Source organism: Asterias rubens, chromosome 5 (genome assembly GCF_902459465.1).
Source record: "Asterias rubens chromosome 5, eAstRub1.3, whole genome shotgun sequence".
Taxonomy (NCBI): Eukaryota; Metazoa; Echinodermata; class Asteroidea; order Forcipulatida; family Asteriidae; genus Asterias; species Asterias rubens.
Window position 1 is genome coordinate 2322602 of NC_047066.1, and position 19230 is coordinate 2341831.

Below are 19230 nucleotides of genomic sequence, written 5' to 3' on the forward strand. Positions count from 1 at the left end.
TTTCGAGACCTCAAATTCTAAATCTGAGGTCTCAAAATCAAGTTCGTGGAAAATTACTTCTTTCTCGAAAACTACGCAATTCAGAGGGAACCGTTTCTCACAATGTTTTATACTATCAACCTCTCCCCATTACTCGTTACCAAGTAAGGTTTTATGCTAATAACTATTTTGAATAATTACCAATAGTGTCCACTGCTTTTGATTATTTTGTTGTTGATATAGATTCAATTGCAATTTTTGTCACAAATGGGTTGAAATTTGATAAAATTGTAAGGGGCATTTTTGTCAAGAATTGGCAGAAATGGCTGAAATTTGTTAAAATCCCAAAGGGGCAAGTCTTTCATTTTTGTCAAAATGGGCTGAAATTTGATAAAATCCCTAGGGGTTATATATAGTCTGGCATTTTTATCAAAATTGGGCTGAAATTGGTTAAAAGCCCAAAGGGCTAAGCCTTGCATTTTTGTCAAAAATGGGCTGAAGTTTGATAAAATCCCAAGGGGTAGTAAGCCTTGCATTTTTTATCAAAAATTTGCTGAAATTAATTTGATAAAATCCCAAGGGATTTTGTAAATTTTGAAAATTTGATAAAATCGCATGTGGTAAGCTTTGCATTTTTTATCAAATATGGGTTGAAATTTGATAAAATCCCAAGCGTTTTTGTCAAAAATGGGCTGCAATTTGATAAATTCCTCAGGGGAGCCTTGCATTTTTATCAAAAATGGGTTGAAATTTGATAAAATCCCAAGTGCTAAGCCTTGCATTTTTGTCAAAAAAGGGCTGAAATTAATTTGATAAAATCCTAAGGGATTTTGTCAATATTTTGAAAATCAAAAAAGGGCTGAAATTTGATAAAATCCCAAGGGTAAGCCTGGCTTTTTTATTTAATCACAATAAATACATCATACTGCAATAATAGGCAAAATGGTACTTCTTGAAATAAATTGTTGGTTTATAAAAAAAAATTGAACAAATTTGTCACATAAAAAAAGCAGGAGCCAATGCTTGTATATGTGGTCTGCCCTGCAAGGCAAAGACACACTTTCAATATTTAACAGTATTACTAGAGACTAGCAATGCTTCCTCAATACTGCTTCAACTTTTGGTTGACATCGCCTGGTGATGAAAAACCTCCTCAATATTTAACAATATTACCAGCGAGTTGTTGACAACATTCCTCAATAAGATGGCTTCAACTTTCTGTTGACACTGCAAAGACTAAGTTTCATGGCTCTGCTTACCGAAGCAAAGAACCGTAAGCAGGGAATTCTGTGCTTACGTTGAGGGAATGTTTGCTTGTGTGCGTGCATACTCCATGTTACAAGGCATTCTACACTTGCATTGCGTGCAAGCGGAGAATGTCGACCTTAAAGGCAGTGGACACTATTGGTAATTACTCAAAATAATTAGTAGAATAAAACCTTTCTTGGTGACACGTAATGGGGAGAGGTTGATGGTATGAAACATTGTGAGAAACGGCTCCCTCTGAAGTGCCATAGTTTTTGAGAAAGAAGTATTTTCCACGAATTTGATTTCAAGACCTCAGATTTAGAACTTGAGGTCTCGAAATCAACCATCTAAATGCACACAACTTCGTGTGACTTGGGTGTTTTTTTCTTTCATTATTATCTTGCAACTTCGATGACCGATTGAGCTCAAATTTTTCACAGGTTAGTTATTTTATGCATATGTTGAGATACACCAACTGTGAAGGCTAGTCTTCGACAATTACCAATAGTGTCCACTGCCTTTAAGCGCAGAACTCAACTGTAAGCAGAGCCGTAAAATTGGGCTTTGATAAAGATACCCTCACTCAAATTTGTATCTGGACTTTTAAGATTGGAAATTTCAAGAATAAACTGCTACAGTTCATAAACTTTCAAGATAATTTAAATGTTATAAAAACTTTCTGTTTAAATAAAGATACTGTTTTAGTTTTTTAACTCACACCAGATTATATAAAAAATAGTAAATTACATAAAAAATAAGCTGGAAAGGTCTTGCTTTAGAAAAAGGCAAACAAAACTTGCCGAAAGTGCTCCCCTTTAAAAAATGGTGCACCTCATTGTGTCTCCCTAAAATTTTAACCCTAGTTACAATGCTGCTAAATAGTAGAGAGTCCTTGTCAACAGATGGTTTCAGCTTTCAGTTAACAATTCCTGGGCTAAAATTCATAGAGCTGCTTCAGTACAAAAAGTAGCTAAGCGCAAAACAATTTTGCTTACCAGATTAAGATTACCAGCCAAACTACCATGTCACAAGTGAAATTTGTGACTGGTATCCTGCTCATTTCTGCTTAAGAGAAAATTGTTAAGCAGTATTTGTTGCTTAGGCTGCTCTACGAAATAGGGCCAGGGTGATGACCACCTCAATATTTCACAGTATTAGTAGAGAGTTGTTAACAAGTTCCTCAATAGAAACATTCAACATTCGGTCGACGTTACCAGTTAAAGATCACCTCATCAATATTTCCAGTATTAGTAGAGAGTCCTTGACAACGTTCCTCAAAAGATGGATTCAACATTCGGTTGACGTTACCTGGTGAAGACCACCTCAATATCTCACAGTATTGGTAGAGAGTTGTTGACAACATTCCTCAATAGATGGATTCAACATTCAGTTGACGTTACCTGGTGAAGACCCCCTCAATATCTCACAGTACGAGTAGAGAGTGGTTGACAACGTTCCTCAACAGATGGATTCAACATTCAGTTGACGTTACCTGGTGAAGACCACCTCAATATTTCACAGTATTAGTAGAGAGTTGTTGACAAAGTTCCTCAATAGATGGATTCAACATTCGGTTGATGTTACCTGGTGAAGACCACCTCAATATTTCGCAATATTAGTAGAGATGTGTTGACAACGTTCCTCAATAGATGAATTCAACATTCGGTTGACGTTACCAGTTAAAGATCTCTTCAATATTTCACTGTATTTTCAGAGAGTTGTTGATATCGCCTCCTCAGCAGATGGGCTGCTGCTTTTGGCTGACGTTGTCTTGTAAAGATTCCTTTTTTGTTGCCGACAACTCTTTTAACCGCTGTGGGTAAACAAAGATCAATGAAATTCAAGTTAACGACTTTATAATATTAATACTAACCAGTTTTTATATAGCACTTTTCACACCCGGAGGGCATCTCAAAGCGCTTCCAACATTATTACCCCTGGTCACTGGGCCTTAAATCATTCCTTAAACAATCTTAGCTCCCTGCGAGTACAATGGGCTATTCGACTAAAACAATCACAAGAACCATCTCTTCCCTCACAGGTACCCATTTACCCCTGGGTGGAGAGAAGCATGTAGTTTAAAGTGTCTTGCTCAGGGTCTATAAAGTGTCAAGTGTCAAAAGATTCCCGAACCCACACTCTGTTGAACAGAATCACAAGAGCTTGAGTTCGGTGCTCTTATCCGCTCGGCCACGACACCCTATGACTTTATCAACTTTTGATTGGGAAAAAAGTGTTTCTGGTTCACATACCAAGCACCCTTGTTTACCAGTTTCCAGTGGAAGATAGGGGGTTACACTGGTTTTTTTGGTTCACATGAAGCAAGCACCCTTGTTTACCGGTTTCCTCAGGCTTGTGAGCTACATTGATTGAGTTCACTTATGAGGCATACTTGGTTTCATTACCAGAGATATAGAACACTAATTATGGAAGAGTAAGGGTTAACCCCTGTGTTTCTGGTTCACACAGCAAGCACCCTTGTTTACCGGTTTCCTCAGGCTTGTGAGCTACAGTGACTAAGGCCTTGTCCAAAACAATAAATTCGGCTACAGCAACGGCTAGATCGCGTCTGCCTATTCTCCAACATTGGCAGACGTACAGATCTAGCCGTAGCTGAAGCTGAGTTCGCAAGTTCAGACACAGTCTTCGTTATGAGGATGAGGCATCATTGTTTCATTACCAGAACAAAATACAAATAAACTAAAAACAATTTTTCACGCCTGCCAAAAGAGGCTATTTTGGCTTTTTTTTTTTTAAGAGGTGATAAATTTGGTTCAAATGAAACCTTACATTGCTCTGTCATGAAATCAGCAAAGTTCCAAATGAGTTCTCCAGTAAGGAAGTTATGTCTTAGATTGTCGAAGGTTTTGTGGTAACCGGCCAACATATCACACTGGTACTCCTCAGTAAACATCTGAGATGGATCCTGGAAAAAGATTGGAAGGAGATCAATCTGTTTATTTCAGGAAATTTAGTTTTAAAGGAAATTACAATAACACTGCAATTATGAATTAGTATTGCAATCTGGTTGGTCAAAGTTTCACATAAATTTGCATAAACTGCCGCTCAGAAAAGAGGGGGGGGGCTAGCCTTTTTTTTGGCTATGTCCAACTAATACATCGTCGCCTGCAAGGCTAGTCTAAAACTGCTAATAAGCCTTGCAATTTTGTCAAAAATGGGCTGAAATTCGATGAAAGTGTAAGGGGTATAATAATAAGCCATGTTTTTTGGTCAAAAATTTGGCAAAAATTTTGTTTATTTTCTGCTTCAAGAGAACAGTTTCTATATCATAAGCTCTGCTTACTGTAAGCAAAGCAAAAGACCAACGACGGGATCCCGGTTTAATTTTCTAAGAGGTTTTATGTTTTGCCAGAGTTTAGTGGTTTGCCGGCTTATGAAATTGACCTCCGTTATGTTCCTTTTCTTTGACTGTATAAACCTTAAACTTATCTGTTGGCTACTAAGTTGTATATTTGCACTCTGTTATGCTGTGTTTTTGAAAGTATAGAAATATATGTGAATTGCATTGAAAAAAAAGTGTATAAAATTAAATAAAATAAGCAAACTTTGATTACCATGTGAAGACCTGGTATTGTATCGGCTCCGTACTCGGTCTGCATAATGGTCTTATTAAACAAGAGATGCCACTCCCAGAAAGATGAGTTGGATTGTAACTCAATGACTTCAAGATGTCCCGAATCGCTGTACCAAGAGAAGTAATTATTGAGACACAACACATCGCACCACTGCGCCTGAAATAAGGGTAATAATAATAATAATAATAATAATAATAACAATAATAATAATAATAATAATAATAATAATAATAATAATAATAATAATACTTCGTTCTCATATAGCGCTTAATCACACCCCTAGGTGCATATAAAAACGCTCAGTATTATTTCCTGCAAGGTATGTGGAGCTACGTATTGAAGTTTGAGACCTATTCCTTGACAACTTGACTTGTTTTAAGTCAATCAAATCAACAAGGTGTAGACCTATTCCAGCTCAAGAGGGGGCAGCTGTATTAGAGTGCACTCGGCTGTTCACAACTTGACTTGTTTTAAAGTCAACTAAATAGTAACAATGGAAATTTTTATAGCGCCAGTATCCACTGCAAGGCAGCGCTCATGGCGCTTTTGTACCAAAAACAACAAACAAGCAATGAAAGTAGCATCACATTATTAGAAAATAAAGTTTACAAAATGTAGATGAGTTTTTAAACTGTTTTTGAATAATTATGCCAAGTGAGTTTGAAAGTTTCAGAGTTTCAGGAAGGGAGTTCCAAAGCCTCGGTTTAGAGTTTGTGAAGGCCTATTCCATAAACTTATTATCGATCGTCTTACCACTTTTTCTTCGGTCGGAGGAGTACTACCACCTCCCATTACAAAGGTGACCATTCTAGTTGGATCCAAGCTTCTAGTGAAGTTAATCACGCTCCTGTACAGTAAGTTGTGTTAAAAATAAATGAATATAAAATGAGTACCAAATATTAGTATGTTCTTGTGAAAATCTTCAAAACTAGCTCATTTTAGGTAGATTTTATTCTATAGAGAAGTGTCTTACTATATATTCTACTACCGCAGAGTAGATTTTTGGTTTTAGGGAGACTTCTCGATTCTAAAAAGAACTGTTCTGCTTCTTAACTACTAACTGGGCGAAACACAGGACAGTTTTCTAAAGAAAAAAATATACCTGGCAAGAAGAGAAACACATGGTGTTACCGCAAACCAAATACATATTGATACCCCACCATGCAATGTCTCAAATCCTATAAAGCTCATTTTACATACACTATGCTTTTCTGATCATCAGTTGGAACTAAACATTGTAACATTGGCATGAATTACCTTCACAAACTTTCAGGGTCGGCCAGTTTGTGACACAAAAGACCCCATAGAGACGCATAAGGAAAACAGTGTTACTTCAAGGCACTTGTGTGGATCATTATAACAAACGGTTTCAAACATTTTTTCATGAACCAACTCGCCCGATTAAAGGTAAAGTGTCCCTTTAATGCTAACTCGCAGCAACAGCCATAGCCGTAGCCACATTCAGACACAGCCGTACATGTACTTACCCAAAATAGAATACTGCTTGTGGTATGGTTGAAGCCGGTTCGTTAGCCACTGACCACATGACGACAGACGGACGATTCTTGTCTCGTTGATACAACTCCATCATGACTGAGAGGTGATGAGTGAGGGACACGTTCCCCATATTGCTGGCTCTAAAAAAAAAAAAAGTACACATTTTAGAAAATAAGTAAATGTATAACCTTTTGGAGACTATACATGTCTATCTAACATCAACACTGTACATCTACATGGCAGCTAGAGTTTGCCGATTGTAAAAGGCAGTGGACACTATTGGTAACTACCCAACATAATTATTAGCATAAAACCTTACTTGGTAACGAGTAATGGGAAGAGGTTGATAGTATAAAATGTAAAATACTGTGAGAAACGGCTCCCTCTGAAGTGAAGTAGTTTTCGAGAACAAAGTATTTTTCCATGAATTTAATTTCGAGACCTCAAATTTAGAATTTGAGGTCTCGAAATTAAGCATATGAAAGCACACAACTTCGTGTGACAAGGGTGTTTTTTTCTTTCATTATTATCTCACAACTTCAACTTCTTTAGAGAAGTGTTGGTGCTGAAAAGAACCGGTGGTTAACGACTCAACGTTTCGATCAGTATGCTCTGATCGTCTTCAGGAGAAGATCTCTTCAGAAAAGAGATATTCAAAGGGTGTTACGGCAAACCTCTCTTAGGATTATCGGTAAAAGATACAAGCGTCATGACTCACTTTGTAATTCCTACACCTGGACTCTCGTCAATAACCACTATTCCATGGCGATCACATTGATCCATAAACTCCTCTGAGTAAGGGTAATGACTGGTACGCACCGCGTTGGCACCCAGCCACTTCATCAGGTTGATATCTTTGACAATCAGTGGAAGGTCCAATCCTTTCCCTCTAATCTGGAAAACGCAAAAAATTCAATTCACTGTTAGACTTTTTGGGACACTACAATCCCGGTCATTGGGTGCGTTCGATCACCCACCGATCACCCACACTCTCGTGGTGTCGTCATGCACATCTGGCCAGCCTGAAGTGACCCGTTCCACAAGCAGGGCACTTAGGGCTGACCCAGGTGAGCCCCTGGAATGACGTCAAAGCTATTCGAACGTTCTGGGGGCAGATCGGGGTCGACCCGGGGAAGCTAAATGAACGCACCCAATGTTGGCTCTCATTGCACGGTCTTTTGCATTCCAGTCAACATTGAGCAGAGGGACGGGGAGCGGGGGAGAGAATGTTTAATGTCAGGGGGAAGTAGACAGGGAATATTTATTGTAACGTTGGGAATGGGTGGCCCAAGCATTTTGGTCGGGATTGTAGGTAGGGCCTCAAAATATTCTATGGACATATTTGAGAGCCCAATAAAAGGGATACAGTGTAAACAAATTGCCCAATTGTGACGTAGGGTGTCGCTAGACTTGATGACAAGTCGTCACAGTGCAATTATACATTCATGCAACGGTCGTAGGTTGCGCGTAATTGCGACTGACTCACACACATGTACTGGGATCGAGGGTGTGTGTACTGTCCCCGTAGCTATAATAATAACAATAATAATTTGGGGGGGCTAATCGTCCTTACTCGCAGCTAGAGCTGAATTGTGAAGGACGCGGCTACAACGTGTTCGAGAAGCAGGCATACAAGGGCGCATTCAGCTGCCAGCCACATCAACCCATTATGACCACGGAGCACAGCCAAGATCGAAAGTGTTTGATTTTTTTCCTGAGGGAGGAAAACCGGATAGTCTGGAAAACCCTCGTGGCACAGCAGAGAACCAACGCACAACTCAACTCACATATTGCCCCGACCGGGAGTCGAACCGGGGTCACCTTGGTGAGAGGCGAGCGCTTTACGCACAAGCCAACCGCGCTTAACAATTACCGTCTTGACTTCAAGACTGGGGCGTTGCTGAATTCCAGCTTACATGGCTTTTAGGATGACATAGGCCCAAAAACAGTAAAAACACTGTCCTATTTGAAGAGCGGTGTAGGGACTCATCTCAGCCCTTGGTTGCCATGTGTTTTTTAACAAACCTTTAACGAATGAATGCCAGTGGGACATTTTTTTAAATTGATGCTCGGATGTTTGGAAAAATAGACTGGTGTAGGGTTGGGGTTTTTATTTGGGGGAGATTAATTCATCGAGCCTTGGGACTCCCCATATCTATTTGAGCAGTGGATACAAGTTTAAGAGTCAATGGATATTGTTCCTTTAACTGTAAAAACCGTTGGAACTTTTAAGTATCTTTTGACTAATTTTGAATATTTACCATTCTACACTGTACGCCATAGGATTTTTTTTAGTGGGGTGCACCCTTAAGTGCGGTTTAAAGTCGGTTGCGCGATGGAAATCTTGATTCGCGATCCTAAAAAAACGTATAGTCATCGCTGAGGCCTATAAACTTTTTTTTTTATCACGCGTCAAGATTTTCATCGCGCGACCATTGCGCGACTGACTATAAACCGGCTTTTATGGCGATGCAAATTTCTATAACCAGACCTACTCGAATAAAACACTGTTTGAAAAAGTTCATCAAAGTTTAGTCCATACTTACATCTGCATCTTCATGTTTCCCAACTCCATGGAAGTAAAATGGCTTCTCGTTAATGAAGAACTGTTTGTTGGTTGTTGAGACAGTGCGGATACCAACTGGTAAGTGGTACTCATCATAGCTGGATGCACAGCTAATGAATACCTGTGAAATGGGAACCAATGAAGGCAGATATAATGCTTGGCCAACATTCAACTATAATGGCCATTTTTTGAGGCTTCGGCTTTGTATTCGGCTCAGGCTTCAGACGAGAGAACGGAACCTCAAGCCAAATCCAAAGCCGAAGACGTGATTTCAAAAAGGGCCTATACAACAAATGTTACAAGTAGGGAGTTGTGGGATATGATATGAGGCATTGCATGGTGAGGTATCGATGTCAATTTGGTTTGTGGTAACACCATGTGTGTATCTACTTGCTTATGTTCTTTTGAGAACTTGTCTTCGCGGAATAGATTTTACGGAATTTGGGAGACTTATCTACTGTCGCGGAGCATTTTTTTTTTAATTTAGGAGACTTCCCGGTTCTAAAAAGAACTGTCCTGCTTTTAATTAATCGGCCGGGACTACTACTTTAGCTTAGTAGATCAAGGTAACTTCTCGTTATTAACTTCGCTGCTGCACAGTGAGTTCTTAATTGGTCTCAACGATTCGACCAGCTTGCTCTAGTCATTGTCTTTCCAAGTCCTGCAGAAAAAAATCTGGTGTGATTCGGTCTCCGACCCCTGCTACAGTAGATGTCTTAACCACAAGCCCAATGAGCATGCTTGGTGAAAAGAGGCCATTTCAAATCCTGTAACTAGATCACAGTTTGCCTAGCAGTTTAAGATTCATACAGCTGCTTAACACTGGCACTGAACACTATTGGTAATTACTCAAAATTTCTGTCAGCATAAAAACTTACTTGGTAATGTGAAATGGAACTTACTTGGTAATGTGAAATGGAAAGCTGTTGATAGTATAAAACATTGTGAGAAATGGCTCCCTCTGAAGTAACTTAGTTTTTGAGAAAGAAGTAATTCATCACTAAAATATTTGAATAGAATTTTCAAGCATCTGAAAGCACAAAACTTATGTGACAAGGGTGTTTTTATTCCGTTATTCTCTTGCAACTTTGCAGTCAATTGAGCTCAATTTTTTACAGGTTTGTTATTTTATGCATATGTTGAGATACACCAAGTGAGAAAACTGGCTTTGACAATTACCAAAGGTGTCCAGTGCCTTTAACAGTTAAAAGTAATTCTGATATTTTCACACTTTTTTCCATAATTATGCCAATAATGGATACAGCCATACTTACTTTGAGAGTGTAGAGGTAACCTGGCTGTTCACTCATTGTGTATGGCCACCACAGATGGGCATTGGTGATGGTAAATTTGCCTGCCAGGCTATTAGATTCAGCTACAGTTTCTCCCTGTGCATCTTGAAGTACAACGGTGGATTTTAAACTTTCTTTAAGTGTCCCACCGTATAAAATCTTGTAATTCACGACACCTTGATTTCAGAAACGGATCAGAGAAATGCAATCACATAACTAAGTAAAATAGGTACGAATGAATTGCTGATTAATCAACTGATACAATATATAACCGATTGTCATCCAAGTGCAAAAGAGCAACTCACACCCGGTGCTGACTCAAGCTGGGCTGTATGGAAATGCCTCAACCATTTTGTCAACCGACTCAGATCATGTACTGGGCCCAGTTCAACGAGCTGCTTAGCACTAAAATTTGCTTAGCACGAAATTTCTTCCTTGATAAAAACAGGATTACCAACCAAATTTCCTCATGATGTTTAGGATAAGCAAACAACACCTGAATACTAGTAACAAACAATATGCAACAAATGGAAATTTTGTTGGTAATCCGGTTTTTATCAAGGAAGAAATTTCATGCTAAGCAAATTTGTGTGCTGAGCAGCTCTATGAAGTTGGGCCCTGGTCACTGCAAAGTAACGCTTAATAAATGGGGCTTTCTGAATGATCAGGATGTGACCTGGGCCCAATTTCATGGCTCTGCTTACCGCGGAGTTCTGCTCTTACGTATCATAGCATTGTGTGCTACAAGGGTTCCGTAAGTGCAGAATTCTGTGGTAAGCAGAGCCATGAAATTGGGCCCAGTATATGTGGTTCAGAACCATGAACCTTGTTATACCTCGGTAACAAACTGTGAAGTTTGATTGGTCGAGAATCAATCACATGACGTGCAACAAAAACGCATGTTACATGGCTCGGGGTCGGGTAACAAACCCTGGGCATTATATATTTCAATTGTTTTGGGAATCAAAATCCTCATCACTAACTACATAAGCAGATCAAAGAGCAAAACTTCTTTACACCTGAAGAAACTAACGTTTGTTTTTCTCTCACCAGCAGACTTCGAGAGAAATGTTAAATAAAAAATCTGAAACTTCTCTTCTCTGTGCCTTTAACTGTTGGAAAACACTTACCAGAGTCACCGTTGATGTCAGTGGTAACTGTTATATCGCTGATGTAAACTGATGGAGTCGTATAGAGTTGTACTGAGCGATGGATACCAGCGTAGTTAAAGAAGTCAAACTGAACATTTTGAACGAAATAACCCGGCGGATAACTGAAAAACATTGGACAAATTTCGGAATATAAATTAGATGGATCAAAGACAAAGGAACAAACAACCTCGACAGTAAGTTGGCCAATCAAAATTCCTTCTCTCAGGAACACCCATTGCTAAACACCTGTTTACAAATAGCATAACCTTCTATATTCCAGGGCATTTCCAGGCAGGCAACATACTACAATGATTATTATGAGAAAGTTCACTTTCTTTGTTTTAACTACATGTAAAAACAAAGTTGTTCTCATTGTGATTGTAATAAAAAAAGGTTGTAATAAACAAATTATGGTCCAGTTAAAACATTTTCAATTTCAGCTTCAAGCCCTCCAGCCGATTTCACGAAACGCTAGAATGAATTCTATCTCAAGTTAGGACGAGTAACTCGTCCTAACTTAGGATTAACCTTAAGGTTTACATGCTACAGTGCAGGGCTGGGACTTGTCCTAACCTAAGATTAATCCTAAGTTAGGAAGAGTTTGGTGAAATCGACGGCTGTGGTCTGATGATTTTGCCTTCCAATTTGAGTATTTTATTTTCTTCATTTCAGTTCAGTTTTATTCTCCAAACAAACACTCCAAGGAGTATGGTTTACAATGATAAAAATTACTTTCAAAATACAATTTATTTCACATCAGTATTACAGCCATTGGACCCTTTCGGTACAGAAAAAAAAAAAAAAAAATCACAGATTTACAAATAACTTACAGGGTTTACAGAAGGTAGTGGTGAAAGACTTGTCTTGAAATATTATTCCATGAAATGCTTTACTTTTTGAGAAATATCAATTCTCGATATTGAAATATCAATTCTCGATATTGAAATTACAGATTTTTTTTAAACACATAATCAATCATGACATGGCGAAACGTGCGGATACAAGGGTGGGTTTTCTCGTTATTTTCTCCCGACTCCAATGACCGATTGAGCCTAAATTTTCACAGGTTTGTTATTTGATATAAAGTTGTGATACACGAAGTGTGGGCCTTGGACAATACTGTTTACCGAAAGGGTCCAATGGCTTTAAGCTGGACCTGGGAATTTGTTATACTGAGCAACGTATAAAACACTTACTTCTTAGTATCTGTTTGAAATGTTATGCTGCCAGGTGGTAATGTCGTTGGAGTTAGGGTGTTGTTCAATGCAACTGTAATCCTGTTAGCTTGCTTGTATACAATGCTATCAGTAATGTCAGCTTCAAATGGTAGATGGCCACCTTCATGTGTCATAACAGACATTCCATTCAACCACTGACAAATGAAAAGAGGAGGAAAAAGAAAGGAAAAATTTATTATTTAAATAGATGGCGCGTTTGTATCTGGGATAAAGAATATTATATAACACCTACGTAGATCCTTGCCATTTGATTGGAGGATTGTTCGTCACGTGATAGCAAATAAAAGTACCATTGAACGCTGAGTCACTCACCGTGCGTTTTCGTTCCATCCGAAAAGTACTATTGCACTTTTCGGATGGAACGAAAAAGCTGAGTAAAAACATCACTGCGTCTTTGGTGACCCAGCAGTCTGCAAGGCACATTACTAGCATTCGGCTTCTGCGTGTCTCAAAATAGGCTGTACAACGCACATAGTGACTGTTGAATCCAACAGGCCGACCCAAAAGAAAAATGGGTGTAATTTCACAATTAAAAATTGTAGGCCTACGCTTTGTTTGTTTGTTTTGAAAGTTGTGTCTTCCAATCAAAATGACAAAGATCTACTTGGATGTATATAAAACAAATAAATGAATGTTTTTCATTCGTGCAATAGTGCAAATATTTTCATTCATTGAAAGCTGGAATGTTCCATTCAACTCGGCTCCGATCGTTGAATAGAACATTCCATCTTTCAACTCATGAACATATTCGCACCATTGCACTCATAAACATTCATTATGTGTATACTATTTTGTATTTTACCCATTTACCATGTATACCAATGTGTCCGAAGCACTGTACAGTACTTTCCCCCGCGAGTCACATGAACAAAATCCACCGGCATATTACTCAGGTGGGATAAAAACACATGAACTTTGCCATGCTGGAGCAGATGTTTCACCACAAGACCACTAAGATTGCCTGGTAGCTAATAAAGCAGTTGTTTTTTAAATGCGCATGGATGGTCTGGTTCGATAAGAGTCCGTTAAAGAAACAGCTTGCGATTTTGTTACACTCTGCTGTGGATGACTGTGGGTTTACAGTTTAAGTGGGTACACATAATATCAGTATTTCTGTAATGAACGCAAGGATGCCTCATAAGTGAACTTAATCACTGTAGTTCACAAGCCTGAGGAAACTTGTAACCAAGGGTACTTGCTATGTGAACCAGAAACACTAGGGTTAATCCCTACCCTTCCATAATAACTGGTCTGTGTTAATTTAGGTTTTTTTACCCATACACCGATGTGTGTTAGCACTGTATACTCAGTACTTTCCCGAGTCCTGTGAAAAAATATCACAGGCATGTTACTCGAGTGGGATTCAAACCCACGACCCTTGCAATTCTAGAGCAGTGTCTTACCAACTAGACTACCGAGGTTGCCGGTAGCTAGAGGCAGTTCCAATCCTATGTTTTGTGTGCTTTTATAGACACTTAACCTACCAAATCCTAGTACACATGACCTATGGCTCCGAAGGACAAAGCAATTACAGTAAAGTATCTTACTCAACGATTCAAGTGCCATCCCACAATCTGCTGATCAGAAACACCAGAGGTTGAGTCTGGTGTTCTTAACTGCTTGTCCACGTGTATGACTATGGTCCAAGATTTTCCGTTGCTGCGCTATTCTACTTACCACAACAGTATTGTAATGAGCGCTAGCAAACCGTAGCACAACTCTCACATTGGGAGATTTCCATCCCGCTGGAGGGTAGAATTCCCGATCGTACCAAACCCATCCGACAAAGTCCCTCAGGGTTCTACTCTGGGTCACATCGTTGAAGCTTGACGGTACAGGCATGTCGATCACAGCACCTGTCTATAAAAGTAGAAACACATCTTGCATCACACACATTTAAAAGCGTTTTTTTTTTATTTTTTAGGGATGGGTGGTTTTTAAACTGAGGATGGTTTTTAAACTATGGTGTGAGTATTAGGGGACATTCTTTGTGGCAGGACGGCACTTTGTATAGGTGCTGTTCACCTGTTCCTCCTTGCCTCTCATCTCACTGGCTTGGTAATTTAATATATTTTGTTTCTCTGCATCTTAAATTATGCGTGTTTAGGCCTACATGATGTATAGCGTAATAAAACTACAAAACACATATATACAAAAAACTACGAATATTGGACTGTTTGATTAATGTATTTTAATGACAAGAATTTTTTTTGGAATAGTCCTCCAGATTGAAAGTTTCTAATGTTCTTTCATCGGACATTTAAATTTGATTTTGTTACACACCCAACAGCGAACAGCGCCAATGCCAAAAACAATTCAATTTATTTATTTCATCACAGATTACAAGTAAAAAGTGAAAATTTTGTTCCCTGTGTGCACTAAAAAGATACAAATTTGATACTTATAGAAAAACAAAAAAACATTACATTTTAAAAACACAGAATTAATTACAAAAAAAAACATAAACAGAATGAATAGGACAATGATGTTCAGTTAGATGTGGGACTAAAACTCAAAAATGGGGAAAACCAATGAATCGATGTGCAAGGCAAAGGCTCCGAGGTTGGATTCAAACCAAGGTCCACAAAGGTGAAAACAAAAACCACATAGCCAACCTTATCCCAGCATAACACTAGCCCGGTGTACTTTTCTAGTAAAAACAGCTATTGGCTAGTAAACACCACTTCCCAACTTGCCCCATGGCCAACTAAAATCCGTGCAACATGTACATTTTATGTACATTCTTCTCAATCATTCTCATATCTCTTCCTTTTCAAATATAAATAATTGGTCTTAAAAATGTGTCCATAAATTTTGGAGTACGTGGATGTTTCGCTTGACCATTTGAACTGGTTGTGATCGCTACAATCAGAAAGATAAAGTTTTGACAATACATGTTTAAAACTTGTGGTACATTTAAATGTCCTGGGGCAGAAGAACTAGAAAAAACTTTACCTTAGCAAGGGGCGCCTCAAACCATTTCTCAACAAATCCTTCATTCCTAGATGGAGAGACGTCGGCTCGGAAATTCCATAGTCCGTTTAGATCTTTGATTTCCCTGCTTAGCGATTCTCTAGGGTACAGCATTGGTTTGGGTTTGATAGACTCGTCGTTTGGCACCTCATTGATAAAGACATGCTGTGACGTCACTAGCATCAGGCAACATGTCAGGAGGGTTGTTCGTAACATGATCAAGCTCTTTCTTTGGTTGCTATAAAAAGAGAAAAAGTTATTTTTGCATCGGGGATAGAGAATATGATTTGTTTTTACCCGACACCAATGTGTATTTTAAAAGTACTGTATAGGCTACTAAGTACTTTCCAGAGTTCTGTGAAAAAATCCACAGGCAAATCACTCCCGTAGGATTTGAACCAACAACCTTTGCATTGCTAGACCAGATGTCTTCACTAGATGTCTTCACTAGACCATCAAACTACCTAGAGGTTCGTTCCGCTATCGTCTCCACGAATAAACAAACCTCCTAGTTCTTGTAGGAGTACAAACTAGCCTTGGCCCAATTTCATAGAGCTGCTAAGCACAAAAATTTGCTAAGCATGAAATTTCTTCCTTGATAAAAACATGGTTACCATCCAAATTTCAGCGTGATTTCAGGATATTAGCAAACAACAGCTGAATACCAGTAACAAGGAATATGCAACAAATTGAAATTTGGTTGGTAATCCTGTTTTTACCAAGGAAGAAATTGCATGCTTAGCAAATTGTTGTGCTTAGCAGCTCTATGAAATTGGGCCCTGGTGGCTAGAAGCAGCTTGAATAATATTGTGTTAGCCATCAGCAGGTACCACACAGGTTTAGTACTAGCACTATGAAGAGTACAAGAAACAGAGTTACTTGACAAGAAAGACTGTACGTGAAGCCCAGGCAATGCATGAAGAACGGTTAATGAAGGAATTCAAAACCAAACCTTTCTACAGTTATGTTAGACAGAAACAGAAAGTTAAGTTGGAATATCACAGCTCAGTAAAGAAGACGGGAGTTTAACTAAAACAGATTTAGAGGCAGCAGAGGAGCTAAGTCAATTTTCAATCAGTGTTTACAAAGGATCCACAAGGAGACACGCCAAAATTAGACAAGCAAATACCGAACGAGTTGAAAGATGTTGAGTTCACTAGCGAAGATCTTGCCAAAGAACTAAACAAACTAAGCCCCGACAAAAGCCCAGGACCTGACAAATTTCATCCCATCACAGGGTCCTCCAGGAATGCAGCCAAGAATTATCACTATCCCTGTTCATCATTTTCAGGAAGTCAATGGACTCTGGTACCCTACCCGAAGACTAGAAAACAGCAAGAGTCATCCCCATCTTCAAACCCATCTTCAAAAAGGGCTCCTAGTCTAAACCAGGAAATTACCGTCCAGTCAGCCTAACTTGCATCCCATGCAAAATAATGGAAACAATCATAAAGAACAGATTACTTAAGCACATCGAAGACAACAACGCTATGTCGGAGAAACAACACGGCTTCATGAAAGGAAAATCATGCTTGACCATTCTGGAGACACATGAAGAGATCACTTGCGACTTGGATCATGGAAATGCGGCAGATGTCATATTTCTAGACCACGCCAAAGCCTTCGACTCTGTCCCACACCTAAGACTCCTCAATAAGCTAAAGGTGTACGGATGAGAAGAGAAAGTTTGAGCCTGGATAAAGGGGTTCTTAAAAGGAAGAACACAGACAGTTTCAGTCAGAAATTCATCCTCCGCTACGGCAGATGTGAGCGGTGTCCCTCAGGGATCAGTCTTGGGGCCTCTGTTATTTATCCTATACAAGTATCAACAACCTACCCAATCATGTCAAATCTAGTATACATATGTTTGCAGATGACACTAAAACCTTCACTACTGTCAACACCACACAAGATTTGTCCAAGCTCCAAGAGGATTTATCAGCACTTCAAAAGTGGTCCGAGAACTGGCCGTTACGCTTCAGTGCAGATAAATGCAAAACTATGCATTTCGGTACCAGCAATTTGAATGGAGTACAACATGAAGGACAAAACCCTACAGAAGATTGACCAGGGGAATGATGTGGGTGTTTTTATTACTAAGGACTGTCAGTCAAGCATCCAATGCATCAAAGCTGCAAAGAAAGCCATGAACAGCCTGCGAGTGATAACAAGAACCTTCAAATACATCACCATAATAGACAGCTTCACTATCTTGTTGTACAAGACATACATCAGACCTCATCTTGAATATTGTGTCCAGGCATGGAACCCGAGTTTGAAAAAGAACATCCGCTTATAGGAAAAGGTACAATGATAAAGTGTATTGTGTAACTGTAAGTGTAGTACTCTACATGTACTACTAAGGCCAAATAAAAAATAATACCAGTTGATCGTCCCCGCCCTCATCCTTTTTTGGGGCCGCACCCTTTTTTTTACTGTTTTTTATTTTTATGATTTTTAATTTTTTTTTTTCATCCATCTTTTCAAAAGGACTGGCCTAGGAGCTTTTTAAAAAAATCTTACGTGATGCTCTCGAACTGGTGTAACATAACCGTCTGTTTCAAAAACAATATTAGTGAATGCTTACCTGCAATTTTTTTTTAGTGTTGTCGGACCCTGTTATGTTAGTACAGGTCCCCTAGCAACAACATCTAGGTATAAAATAAGTTTGCGGTGGGTTCAAACTGAAGAATTGGTAGCCTGTTTGATTTGAAATACTAAGTGGCCATCTCAAAAAAAATAATAAATAAATAAATAAAAAGGCCCTCATCCTCCTTTTTTTGAAAAATCCGGAGGATCAACTTGTATTTTTATTTTATTTGGCCTAATAGTAATAATACTAGTAAAAGTTAATTTTTATTTATGTACTTTTTTTAAAGTAAAATCAAAAACACTTATAAATAACAAATTGACAAAACCTAGCTCCACTTGTGTGGCCAAGGCCACACAGGTGGGGCTAGACAAAACCTAGCAATATGGCACACCATCATGACGCTTCTTTGAAAAATATTCATTAGAATAGGAAACAAACAAGTTTATTTACCACCTGGCTGGGCTAGCTCAAATGTGATATTCTTTTTTTTTGTGAAAAGTGGTGGCAGGATACAGAATAATACTGCTTAAAAATTTTATTTAAAAGAGCCTCTAGTCTAAAAGAAAATAAAACAACCCACAAATTTGAATTTGTGCACTTGAAGTTCCCTGGACTGTTTTACTGTTCTCTGTACTGTGACTGTAGTGTAAGTGAGAGATGGTGAGAGAAGCCATAAATTTTATTTAATTTATTAATAAAAAAAAAGTTAACATAGCTCATTGTAATTCATTTAATTGTGAAAGAAAGAGACATAAAAGCCTTACACATATGCAGATTACATTTCGATAGAAGACAGCTGGCATAAACAAAACACATCAAGTTCTTTATAATATATTTGGACTTCCCTCCCCAATAATACTTCACTAACCATGCAGACTCCCCCACTGCTGGCAGAGAGTGTGGAAGTGGGGCGGAGAGAGTGACCTGATGAAAAACTGTAAACACTCTCACACTCACTAACTGTCTAGCCGAAAACCTATCAGACTTTGAGCCTCTTCTAATTTACACTGTTAATCACCGTCACTTCAGGTCAATTTAGACCTGCATGGTTTCCACAAGGTAGGTGAAAGCTGAACGCGATTCAGTGCACAGCAGAC

The 19230-nt window shown here is 38.8% G+C and overlaps 1 protein-coding gene across 2 annotated transcripts; it reads right to left on the minus strand.

Moving 5' to 3' along the window:
• Nucleotides 1-2244: 2244 nt before the first annotated feature.
• On the minus strand, nt 2245-19126 carry LOC117290308 (beta-glucuronidase-like). Of its 2 annotated transcripts, none has more exons than XM_033771628.1 (13): nt 19002-19126; nt 15523-15778; nt 14245-14427; nt 12526-12701; nt 11309-11451; nt 10161-10354; nt 8867-9007; nt 7039-7214; nt 6311-6460; nt 5577-5670; nt 4803-4979; nt 4018-4153; nt 2245-3040 (listed from the first exon to the last, which is right to left on the minus strand). In XM_033771628.1, the coding sequence occupies exons 2-13, from the start codon at nt 15754-15756 to the stop codon at nt 2919-2921; spliced, it is 1926 nt and encodes a 641-aa protein (XP_033627519.1). In that variant the 5' UTR covers nt 15757-15778; nt 19002-19126; the 3' UTR covers nt 2245-2918. The 2 variants fall into 2 exon arrangements, with proteins under 2 accessions (XP_033627519.1, XP_033627518.1); XM_033771627.1 differs by having other exon boundaries at nt 18898-19126.
• Nucleotides 19127-19230: the final 104 nt, after the last annotated feature.

Coding starts and splice junctions, on each gene's coding strand:
- LOC117290308 (XM_033771628.1), bottom strand. CDS start 15,756: ATGTTACGAACAACCCTCCTGACATGTTGCCTGATGCTAGTGACGTCA. Junction 6,461..7,038: donor CCAGGTGTAGGAATTACAAA/GTGAGTCATGAC, acceptor TTTTTTTTTTAG/AGCCAGCAATATGGGGAACG. Junction 4,980..5,576: donor CTCCGACCGAAGAAAAAGTG/GTAAGACGATCG, acceptor CCCTTATTTCAG/GCGCAGTGGTGCGATGTGTT.